This window comes from Hyperolius riggenbachi, chromosome 9 (assembly GCF_040937935.1).
Source record: "Hyperolius riggenbachi isolate aHypRig1 chromosome 9, aHypRig1.pri, whole genome shotgun sequence".
Classification (NCBI taxonomy): Eukaryota; Metazoa; Chordata; class Amphibia; order Anura; family Hyperoliidae; genus Hyperolius; species Hyperolius riggenbachi.
In genome coordinates this window covers 92814505-92827348 of record NC_090654.1, presented here as the reverse complement: position 1 = coordinate 92827348, position 12844 = coordinate 92814505, and the positions used below count along the sequence as shown (strand labels likewise).

General features: G+C 42.8%; 1 protein-coding gene across 3 annotated transcripts in view; it reads left to right on the top strand.

Moving 5' to 3' along the window:
* Nucleotides 1-12844, top strand: part of LOC137532559 (T-lymphocyte surface antigen Ly-9-like) — a 128206-nt gene that overhangs the window by 98478 nt on the left and 16884 nt on the right. For all 3 annotated transcript variants that reach the window (XM_068253191.1, XM_068253192.1, XM_068253190.1), the window contains one exon: nucleotides 4791-5069. In XM_068253191.1, coding sequence (XP_068109292.1) covers nucleotides 4791-5069 — 279 coding nt within the window. The remainder of the gene's footprint in view (nucleotides 1-4790; nucleotides 5070-12844) is intronic.

Sequence of the window (12844 nt, the reverse complement as noted above, 5' to 3'; positions counted from 1 at the left end):
CGCTGGCTCTCCCATTCAAATCTCCTGCTGCGGGAGGCTTAAAAAGTCTTTGGCAGCCCGAGTGCTCCCAAAGACGGTGGTTCCTTACTGCACATGTGCAAGTGCGTGAGAAAGCGTGCTTCCACATGTGCAGCATGGAGTTGCCCATCTTCGGGAGCACTAGGGCTCATCGGTCGGCGACTTATTACGCGAGCGGTGGAACGAGGGGACCAGGAGAGGAATGAGAAGGCACTTTTTTTCTTCACTTCAGACTCCCTTTAAGACTGGGTTCCATGGCTTTCCCAAGGCTAATATACTTTAAAGTGTACCAGAGACCTAAGAATAGAAATAATCAATACTTACCCGGGGCTTCCTCCAGCTCCATAAGCACGTCTGAGTCCCTCGCCGTCTTCCTGCAGACTGCCGTTCAGCCACAATCAGCCCCGGTAACTGGCTCCATCACATCAGTCGTGGTCTTCTGTGCCTGGATGGACCTCCCATGCATGTGCAGAAGACCATGACTTGCGTGACTGAGACAGTTTCTGGGGCTGATTGCGGCTGAATGGCAAACTGCGGGAGGAAGGCGAGGGACTCAGATGTGCTTATGGAGCTGGGGGAAGCCCTGATTCTTTCTTGATTCTTTCTATTTTCAGGTCTCTGGTTTCCTTTAAATTACTGTATATTAACATTTAATACGGAGTAAATGGTATGTATACAGAGTAGGATATAATTCTGTATTAGCTAGGCCAATTTTTAACATTAAGTCTTAATCAACCAGAAAGCACACTTATCCGGCACCAGCCGATCTCTGTTGGTGCCGGATAACTGAGACTCTACTGTATAATTACTTTCAGTTTGCCTGTGAAATCTGGCATTTATTTATACAGGTCATAGTATGTCTAAAGAAAATTACGTAGTTGCAACTGGACAACAGTTTCAGGACTAGGGATATTCGGAATTGTCATGTTCCGAATCTACTGAAGTTCCAAAATTACGCCTAGAATTTTGAACGAATTCCAAATTTCATGGATTTCGGTTTGCATTACGAAATCACAAAATTTTAATTCATTGCAAATGCATTTTCATATTAACAAGGCCTCTCGAGGCGCTCTCCTAGGGAACTCAGACCACTGCGTGATCCACCTGATCCCCTCTTACAGAAGGCAGCTTGAGATGACAAAGCCCATCACTAGAACTGTTAAAAAGTGGTCCGAGGATGCAAAACTGAGGCTGCAGGCATGCCTGGAATGCACCGACTGGCCGACCCTGGAGGCACCCACCTTGGAGGAATGGTCTGAAAACATCCTCTCCTACGTCCGCTTCTGCGAGGATGCATGCATCCCAACCAAAACCTTCAAAGTCTTCCCAAACGATAAGCCCTGGTTTAACAGCAACCTACGACGTCTCCGGAAGATCAAGGAAGAGGCACACAAGTCGGGCACCCCAGAAGAGTACAGGGAAGCCAGGAATACCCTGAACAGAGAACTGAAAGCAGCAAAAAGGACCTACTCTAATAAGGTAGGCCTCAGCCTACAGTCCAAAAACTCGCGGGAAGTCTGGAAGGGTCTCAAGGCGGCAACGAATTTCAAACCTCCCCTTCACCAAGCAGCTTCCAGCTCACAACTGGCGGAGGAACTCAACGAGTTCTACTGTAGGTTTGATCTCCAACCCAAGCAGCCCGTGGCCCCAGCATCCCAGCCAGCTCCAGACCTCTCGGCATCCGCGACAGAGGACGCCCAGGGCCCCCCAGGGGCCAGTGGAATCCCCGCTCTGACCGCAGTACAGGAAGAGGCTGTGCTACGACACCTCCGCAGACTCAATCCCAGGAAAGCCTCGGGCCCGGATGGGGTGTCCTCACTCTGCTTGAGAACCTGCGCAATCCAACTAGCTCCCATCCTCACCTCCCTCTATAACAGATCCTTATCAGAAGGAAAGGTCCCCTCCTGCTTCAAAAGGTCCATAATCATCCCAGGCCCCAAGAAACCAGGGAACACGGAACTCAACAACTTCAGACCCGTGGCCCTGACCCCCATCACCATGAAAGTATTCGAGAGGCTAGTGCTGGCCCACCTGAAGCACTCCACCAGCTCCCTCCTCGAACCACTCCAGTTTGCCTACAGGGAAAACCGATCAGTCGACGATGCCATCAATGTCAGCCTGGCATACATCTCGGAACACCTCGACAGCCCAGGGGCCTATGCTAGGGTCCTTTTCCTGGACTTCAGCTCGGCTTTCAACACCATCTGTCCGGACATTCTGATCAACAACCTTGTGCATCTTGGGGCAGATTCCCTCCTCTGCAAGTGGGTAAAGGACTTTCTCTCCAACAGAACTCAACGGGTCAAGCTTGGCAGTCGCATCTCCAGCGAAAGAACCACCAACGTCGGAGCTCCGCAGGGCTGCGTGCTGTCCCCTCTCCTGTTCTCTCTGTACACGAACAACTGTACCTCGGCCTCAGACTCCGTCAAAGTTATCAAATTCGCAGATGATACCACGCTCATAGGCCTCATCGACAGAAACGGGGAGGACAATTACCGAAACGAAGTTGCGAGGATCTGTAACTGGTGCAAGAACAACAACCTTGTTCTCAATGCGGCAAAGACTGTGGAACTTATCGTGGACTTCCGGAAACTCCCTCCGGCCCCCCTACCTGTGTACATCGATGGGTCCGAGGTCTCCAGAGTCCAAAGCGTACGGTTCCTAGGCTCAACCCTAACAAGCGACCTCAAATGGGAGCAGAACACCACCAGAACCCAGAAGAAAGCTCAACAGCGGCTCTTCTTCCTACGCCAACTGAAAAAATTCGGAATGTCACGGGATCTGCTCACCAGCTTTTACTCCGCGACCATCGAATCCATCCTCTGCTGCTCCATCATCGTCTGGTATGCAGGAGCCACCGCCAAAGACAAGTATAAACTCTACAGAGTGATAAAAACAGCAGAAAAGATCATTGGTGCCCAACTGCCCTCGCTAGATCTCCTCTACTCCATGAGAATGAAGACAAGAGCCTCCAAAATCTTACTCGACCCCTCCCACCCGGGCAGACGATACTTTGAGACCCTTCCACTAAGACGCCGTCTCAGATCCATCCCCGCCAAGACCACTAGGCGCATGAACACCTTCTTCCCCCAAACAGTTCTCTTGTTGAACTCACTGAACTCAAAACTCCCCCCCCCCCGCCTACATTCCAGGGACACTCTAGCCCCAGGCGTCCCATCCTCTCAGCTGTAAACTATGACTGAAACATGGACTCCCACAGCAGCAATCCCTGTCCCCCCACCCCACCCCCCAGGACTCTAATTGAATTGAAACAAATATGCCTTAAATGTATGTATGTCCTGCTTGCCTTCGCTATGTTTGCATCATGTGTTGTTATATGTTCCCGATTTTCTCTTGGCATGTGATCCACAAGGAATTCCGGGTACACCACTTGGTGTGCTGGCGATAATAAAGATGATTCTGATGATTCTGATTCTGAGATAAGTAATATTAGGGTGAATTTACAAAAATATGTTCATGGTTGCAATGTTGCTTCAAATATTTGCTTTTTTCACATTTTTTTCCACAGTTTTCACGTTATCGCATAGAATTTTCTCACTCTTGAGCATGTTCACTAGACTTTGTTTGCTATTTATGGGGAAAATAAAATATTACATGCTCCAGTCCATCTCTTGTGCACAAACCTGAGCATGGATAAGGTGGGCAGGCAGGAGGGAGGTGAGCTCTGCAGGTATGGATAAGTAGGGCCCTATCCCATGTGCAGGTAGCAGATGGCATCTCAGCCAGGCCATCGCTATCTACTCTGTAATACAAGTGATGCCATCAGAGTGGACTGAGTGAGTGAGCAAAGGATTCAGATTAAGCAGGGCTTCCAGGGAACACCTGCATCTCTATATCAGCCTTAGCAAATTATTGAGGTGAGGAGAGGGGAGCCCAAAGTCTGAACAAGTAGTCAATATCTAATTAATGGGGACGGGGATGCTAGAAGACCTTGACCCAAATGCAATTCAATCTTTTTCCTGAGTTTTCTTACAGGTCATATTTTCTCAACTTTTGAGTAAAATGTCTTTTGAACCACCAGCAAGTAAGACAATAAACATTATTTTAATAATACATTTTTACCTGCCTTTGGTACTTTTTCAATTGCAAAGTTCTGAAAAGTTATTTTAAAGAGAATATGAAAAAATATTAATAGGAGAAAACTCAGAAGAAAAGGTGAATTGCATATGTGCCCTGGTCTCTCCCCTGCCTGTAAGTCAGGTGGTTGCTCATTTTTGCACAGCTGTTGGACTCTTCAGATATAGGCCCATATGAAATTAACTTTTTCTCCTGAGTTTTCTCCTAGGAGATCCTTTTTCATCTTCTATTTAGAATAATTTTTCAGCACTTTGCAATTGAAAAAGTATCAAAAAGAAGATGAAAAGTACTATTACAATTATTTTAAGTATTTTCTTGCCTGCTGGCAATTTAAAAGGCATTTTATTGACAAGTTTGAAAATATTTCAGGAGAAAAATGTAACTGCATATGGACCCCAGTCTCGGAAAGGCCTCTAGACTTCTGGAGCTGATCAGAGTGGGAGGATGATACGTAACAAACCTCCCCAGATTGGCTGGGAATACACTTTATTTTCTGATGTTTGCATTGTGACAGTATCATGTCTACAGAATTGTTCAATTAGTGGAAGGTTCTTGTTTCTTTAAACAGTAAACAAAAATAGTGCCTACATGAATGTTGATGTATGTCATATTTTTCAATTCTGCAATTTAGATGATCAGATTCAGTACATTTTCCCCCCTTTCTATAACTACAGAGGCTGTCCCTACACCATCTGTAAATGTTACAGAAATAAATAGGACCAATGAATCGTGTAATGTGGTTCTTCATTGCTCTGTCCCGAACACATCAAACGTCTCCTACAGCTGGAAATACAGACATGGAGACTCTGACTATCATGAGTATAATAGTACTGCAGCCACCATTCAGATGCCAGTGAGTCGGGACTCCAGGGATTTAGAGGTTTGGTGTATAGTCCATAACCCTGCCAGCAAGAAGAATGTTTCCATACGAGTGACTCCCTGTCAGCAAAAAGGTATTATTTTATTATCCTAACAATATATATAGTCCCATTGTATTGCATTTCCATGAAGACTTTTAATGTGGATTTCTGAACAACTTAAACATCGTGAATTATGGAGTGCAGGTAGCTCTGTAAAGGGCTGGCTCAGCTGTGGCATTGGCCATGGGTTGGCCAGACGTGCACTAACATTCTCTAGGTTAGGTGATTTATAAATTCAACCTTATTTCAAAATAAACAGAAGAATAGAAACTTTTATCTCAGTTTTGTGACAAAAAGTTGTTACTTTTTATGTTTGTTATAATGTGTGGCTAGATGGTTTAACCTGTTCAGCATTACATTTCCAACTAGAAAAACATGGTAAAAATGTCACACTTTGTCGAACGAAAAAAATGTATTTTGTTTTTTGTCAAAAAGTTTTTATTGAGAGAGAGATTATGCATACATAACATTTGACAAGTCTTTATAGTCATATTATCAAAGTTCACATCTAGGGAGGATTTTCTTGCCATAGCAGTAGCTGCAGATATATCAGCAAAAAACTTCAGAGAAGAGTACTGTTCTGGTAGCGGTGGAGGTTTGTGCATCTGCTGCATTCATTTTTCCTTCATATGGTAAACATGTAAACGCAGCAGGACATCTCTTTGGATAGTATCAGGCAAATCTTTAGGTTTTGGGATTCCGTGAATTCTGTTGATTAGCAAGTCTCTCTCTGAAAAGTCAGGCAGCTGCGTGATCTCTCTTCGCTATCAATTATCCATTTCAGCCGCCCGGATGTGATCATCACATCCAGACAGCTGCTCTGCTGCAGTGGCGCACTTCGGTGCACTCCCGCATGCATTCGCGGGCGTGCCCCTGTGCACCCGTGCCATTCCCCAGTAGCCCTGAGATCAGTGAACGGGAACATGGTTCCCGTTCACCGATCTAAGTCCTCAAACCAACGGTCTCTTATCAGAGGCCGCAGTCTTTCTGAAAAAAAAACAAAAAACGTTTTCCATCCTCCTTATGCTTCCGGGAAGAGAGGAGGACATAAAAAGAAAAATCAATGTGGCCATCTTGTGGCCAAATAGTAAAACTACATCTACATACATTTTTCAAGGCAATTTACACACATTATTACATGTAAAATTAACTGTTTATTTCCCAACACCAAAAAATTACCCAAATAAAATGTTAAATGGAAAAAAAAATTGCAATAAAAACACCAAAAAAACACATAAATAGTTACCTAAGGGTCTGAACTTTTTAAATATGCATGTAAAGGGGGTATACTACGAACATTTTTTAAATTACGGTATAAGCTTGTAAATAGTGATGGACGCAAAACTGAAAAAATGCACCTTTATTTCCAAATAAAATTTTGGCGCCATACATTGTGATAGGGACAAAACGTAAATGGTGTAATAACCGAGACAAACGGGCAAATAAAATACATAGGTTCTAATTATGGTAGCATGTATTATTTTAAAGCTATAATGGCCGAAAACTGAGAAATAATGAATTTTTTCCATTTTTTTCTCAATATTCCTGTTAAAAGCATTTATAAAAAAATTATTCTTAGCAAAATGTACCACCCAAAGAAAGCCTAATTAGTGGCGGAAAAAAAAGGTATAGATTAATAAATTGTGATAAGTAGTGATACAGTTATTAGCAAACGAATGGGAGGTGAAAATTGCTCTGATGCATAAGGAGAAAAATCCCAGAGGGTTGAAATGGTTATCTTTGTTTTCAACCATTTAATCTCCTCTGCCTGTTCTTTGTACGCATCCACAAATTCATTGTGAGTTTTGGTGAATTCCGCCCTCTTATTTTCCATGTGTTCTGTGCGGGTCCCTATTTCATCTATGGCTGCTTGTAGATGCCTATTAGATTTATTAATCTCTTTTTGCAATGTGGATTTCAGAGACAGCAACATAGCAAGTACTGTCTCAGTCACTGCTGTGTTTGCTGTAGGGTATGCTTGCAGGGGGTCCTCCTGCTCATCTGCATTAGCATTGTTATGTGCAGAGGTGGCCTGTCCTTTGCTAGGCTGTGCCTTTGATGGGGAAACTGCAGAGGATCCAGGAACAGATCTCTCATTAGCTTGCTCAAGCTTTGGCTGCAGGTGTCTTATTTCTCCCTTCAGCGATATATAGATATAGGAAGTGTTTCTAATGCTGAAATCAGGAAACACTTCCTATATCTATACTGTATATTGCTGTATAATTGTATGTATCCCTGCCCTCCCAGAGATGTTTAGTCCAGGCTGTTTAGTTATTCGGAATTCTCCTCCCAGAGCATTTTGGGAGGCCAGGTATATTTTCTACTGGCTTCGGAATTCTCAGCAAACAAACATTCTGCAGAGCTGCACCAGACAGGACTAAAAATGTTGCCATCTGTAATAAATTTCAGAATGTAAATCAGGGTGAGGAAACATTTTACAATGAGCAAACACTGCCAAAATAATTTGTAAATTAATGTTTGTAAATTAATAATCAATTTTATTCATTACCTCATTTTCCCTACAGAAAACGAATTACGCATATGACGACGACGCATATGACAGCATTTATACTTACCTTGGGCTTCCTTCAGCTCCCTGTATGCTTCTCCCCAGACCTCTGGGCAGCTCTGTTCATTTACAATCTTTGCAAATAATGGGCTCCATTTGCACGGGTTCGGCTGCAGAGACTCTCCCTGTGACGGGAGTATGATGGGGATGCGCATGCGCAGTGGAGCTGGACTGACGTGACTGGAGACTATTACTGGCAAAGATTGTAAATGAATGGGAAGAAGCACCCGGGAGGATAGGGAGGAAGGCAATGGAATACATGGGGCTGGAGAAAGCCCCAGGTAAGAATAAATGTTGCCATTTGGGTCATCTCAGGTACACTTTAAGGCAATTAATTATTAAAATAAATAAAAAATGTAACATATACTTAAAATTTACAGTATAATGTGAATTTGCTGCATGTTGTTGCTTCCAGCATCATAGCAAAGTAGTAGAACAGTCAAGCAGTACACGGCTAAAGGCTACATGATTTTGATCAGCCACTAGATGGCAGAAGAACACTGTCCATGTTGTTCTATTTTGTAGTAAAGTTTTAACTTTCAATTTGTAACAGCTTGTCATGAGTAATCAGGCCTGACCATTTTACATAGCTATGAAGCCCAAGTTACGTTCACGGTTAACACTACGGAGGTTAAAATGACCCTGTAGTGAGAAAGTAATAGAAGCTGCTGTATGTATTTCCTTTTACCAAGTACCCAAGATATAAAAAAACAATGGATGTATACACATCACCATGGCAACAGGGACTTGAGTTCTACTGTCCCAGTTTGAAACAAATTGTATGGCTCTCACGGAATTACATTTTAAAATGTGTGGTGTTTATGGCTGTCTCAGACAGAAAGGTTCCTGACCCTTGGTTCAAACGCTTGTGAATAAACAAACATTAATTAACACATCACATTGAATGTAAATTACTGGCATGATTCTGTAAGCATGGGATCAAACAACTATTGTGTAGAGCAAATTGTTTAACATGGCCTCTAAAAAGTGACTTAGCTCGATTAATACCACATGTACAAAAGTTAAAATACCGGTACATCTGAGAGAGACAAGGAATAGGACCTATCGGCATACTGGCCTATTGATTATTCATTTATTTTAAAAATGTCTTCTAAATAGGTGGTCCTACTGCTTTACAGAAGCAAGCTAGAACTTGAATATAGAACGAGGAAGGTATGGCAGGACCCAGGTTGGCAAAAGGGGATGCTACACCCTAAAAGGAGTGAGTGGTTGACACAGTATCCATGGACATTAGTCTAAGTTGTGACAGCGCTCCTCTTAGTGTAATCTGTGAATTCAAAAGAAAAAGCTCCACATAGTGCGTTACTGATATAACTGTATTGCAATAGCATGCAGCCACCCTCGCATGCACTGTGATCCATTGTGCTCCACTCCGTGTCACAAATCCACACAACACCCCATCAGTATAGCAGCTCACCAGATTGACACCAACTCAAAATCCAGGTGGGTCTGTCACAGACCGCAAGGCCGGTCTGCGGATGGGGTCAATCGATCAGCATCAGAAATCTTCTCACACGGTCATTTTGTTCATCACGAAGGGTAACCCGACTTCACAATTTGATGAACTGACTCGCGGAGGGAGTGTTCGGATGCCAACGGATTCACCTCACACATACAATTCAAAGATCTGCCACCAAGCGAGTTACACAGCCCGCTACTGTAATTATACTAGGACTTCGAGAACGCTCTATTAACCCTTAGCAGTATGCAGGAACCTGGGTCAGATCGTTATATCTGGGCCGGGTTCTCGCATACGGGTTATAAAGGCACACCTAAACACAGGGTAGCGATTTCAGGAGAATAGGTATGATTGTGTATGTTCAGCAACAGGTCACAACCATTAAACGATTTTTAAAATGTTTAATAACAAAAATGCATTACATACAGGTATATACACCAATTAACATATATACACAGAGCTTAAAAATAAAAAGGAATAAAATCAGAAAATTCTTACTTAGTTATGGCTGATAGTCCATTTGGAGAATGAAGAAACAGAGTCCAGTTTAAAAGTAGGCATTAAGGTGAAGAGTCCTTGAACACAGCATGCGTTGGTCCTCCTTGAACGCATGCCTGGACTTTCTTGGTTGATGAAATTTGGAGAACTGGGCAGGTTTGGTCCCGCCCCACTTTTAGAGGACCTGAGTTTTGGGGCTGTCACTACCTGGAAAGTAGGTGTGTTTAAGGCAGGGTTATCTCCTGGCAGCAAGGTTGCCACCCCCAGAGCAAGAAATGTACCAATTATTAATAATCTGTTTGACTCTGCCCCAGATTGGCGCATCGCAAATCCGAGACTATATTCATAAGCGGCCTGCGGCCCTGTATTAAACGAGGCTATACATGCCTATTCTATTGCATTCGCTCTACGCAGGCCGGATAAAGCCGTTTCTCTACTGATTCCTGATAGCCAGAAAATTGCAATTCAGGTGAATGATAGAGCTGATTTCTAGGTATCAGGAAATGTCATTTTTGTCTTGCTGTGCCAAACCTATTTTGAATTATTAATAAATTAAAGTTCTCTTTGTTTGAGTCTATGAGCTTGGAGGGAACTTTTATCTCAGCCAGTTTGAGCTAGTTTCTGGGACATGAGCTGTGTAGCCAAATGGCTCTGCCCAGGGGGTCGGCCACGTGTGAAATTCTTTTCCGACCTGACACAGGATGTGAGGGTGAAGGGCTGTGTTTTTAAGAGAAGAGAGGGAAAAAGACATGTATTGTACATGTACACAGGACTGACAGTAATTGTGCAGGACCATACGAAAATCATTGGCGATTGCGCACGACTTTCTGTAATGTTCGCCACAGGGTCTAGCATACAAACTCCACAGCAACAGATTGCACTGCTCCAGTTTTCCAAAAGTATAAATCCAGTATTTAATCCCCAGGTTGCATATAAAACAAGATAAAACAAAGCATAGCATAATACAGCTTTAAAACGTAGCACATGGGCCTGTGCACTTAAGCACACTCACTTGATCCAGGTTAATGTGAAGCCTATTGGGTTATACAGCCCAGCAGTATCGCTCTTCCGTGCGGTGCCGGCGTCCCGTGCCTCCGCTCCGGCGGTAATCGTTGGATCGGCGAATCCTCCACTTCCGCTACCCAGTGACGTCAGACGCACCTGGCTCCTCCCTACACATTTCGTCCTAAGGACTCATCAGGGTCAGCCCACTGGGCAGGGGAAGTTGAGGGTTCGCCGATCCAAGGATTACCTACGGAGCGGAGGCACGGGACACCGGCACCGCACGGAAGAGCGATACTGCTGGGCTGTATAGCCCGATAGACTTCACATTAACCTGGATCAAGTGAGTGTGCTTAAGTGCGCAGGCCCATGTGCTAAGTTTTAAAGCTGTATTACGCTATGCTTTGTTTCATCTTGTTTTATATGCAACCTGTGGATTAAATACTGGATTTATACTTTTGGAAAACTGGAGCAGTACAATCTGTTGCTGTGGAGTTTGTACGCTAGACCCACTTGGATTTTGAGTTGGTGTCAATCTGGTGAGCTGCTATACTGAAGGGGTGTTGTGTGGATTTGTGACACGGAGTGGAGCACAGTGGATCACAGTGCATGCGAGGGTGGCTGCATGCTATTGCAATACAGTTATATCAGTAACGCACTATGTGGAGCTTTTTCTTTTGAATTCACAGATTACACTAAGAGGAGCGCTGTCACAACTTAGACTAATGTACAAGCTTGGAAACGGGGTAGCGAATACTCAACGAGCTGGAACTGTATTTTTAACTTCTGAAACTTTTTGGCCTTCAATTTTTATTTTTTTAGGCTCAGTAATATTTAAGGCAGGCGCCGTTTGCATAAGACAGTATGCACGGACAGCCCCCCAAGGACATGGTCCACATTCGAGTAATATTCAAGCATAATAAAAATGCTTACCTACCTGGAAGATTAGAATTATCACGTGCACTACTGGAGCCATTGTTAAAAATGTGAAAAGAAAAAAGATTTGGAACCTAAAAAACACAAAACTCAGAATCACAAATGCAAACATGGAAGAATTTGGAAAGAAATTGCAGGGTTAGATGTATTGCGCGGATCAAACTTGGCTGAATCCCGCACGGCTTTCCTGCATGTAACGAGGTTGCCACATGTGGATGCACTACTTTTTCGGACACCATGTGAAAGCGCACACTAAAAGCAAAATTCTTTCTTTTATTAGTATGCGGCAGGAAGAAAATGTATGAGGGCATCTTGTGGGCAAATAGTAAAATTACACCTACATACACTTATTTCAATAAAAAAAGACCTACATATAATTTAAAATTAAAGCGGATCCGAGATGAAAAACTAACTATAACAAGTAACTTATCTATATATATTATCTAAAGTTTAGATAGTTTACACAGCAAATCTAGCTGCAAACAGCTTAAATAGAATATGATTATTTCTTTCTGTGATACAATGACAGCAGCCATGTTGTTTTTAAACATTACACAGAGGCAGGCTTATCTGCATCTCGAGCACTCAGCCTGTGAAAAAAACCTAATCTCCCCTCCTCCTCCCTCCTCCCCTCTGCCTCTGAAATCTCTGGCTAGTAATACTTCCCCCTCCTCCTGCCCAGACTGAGCTCCCATGAGCCCTTGCTACTGTCTGAAAAAATGCCTTGCTCTCTGAAAACCTGTGGGCGTGGCTTGTTTAGTTTATAGGGAATTAGAGTATTAAAACAAAAACAAAAAAGTTTTTGGCTTGAGGAATGCCCTATAAACAATAGGAAAGGAACACAATTATGCAATGAGTAAAAGTGCATCTTGGATCCACTTTAACACCTTACCTCCCACACTCTCCCATAAATACCCAAATTAAACTTTTTCATAAAAAAAATAATAATAATAAAAAACATAAATAGTTACCTTATAGTCTGATCTTTTTTAATATGTATGTCAAGAGAGTAAATTACTTTTATTTTTTACATTATGGGCTTGTAATTAGTGATGGAAGCAAAACTGAAAACATGCACCTTTATTTCCAAATAAAATGTTGGCGCCATACATTGTACTAGGGACATTTTTTAAACGCTGCAATAACCAGGACAAATGGGCAAATAAAATGTGTAGGTTTTATCCACAGTAGAATGGTTTATTTTAAAACTATAATTGCCAAAAACTGAGAAATAATTTTTTCAATTTTTTTCCTATTATTCCCATTAAAATGCAATTAGAATAAAATAATTCTTAGCAAAAAGTACCTCACCTAAAAAAACAA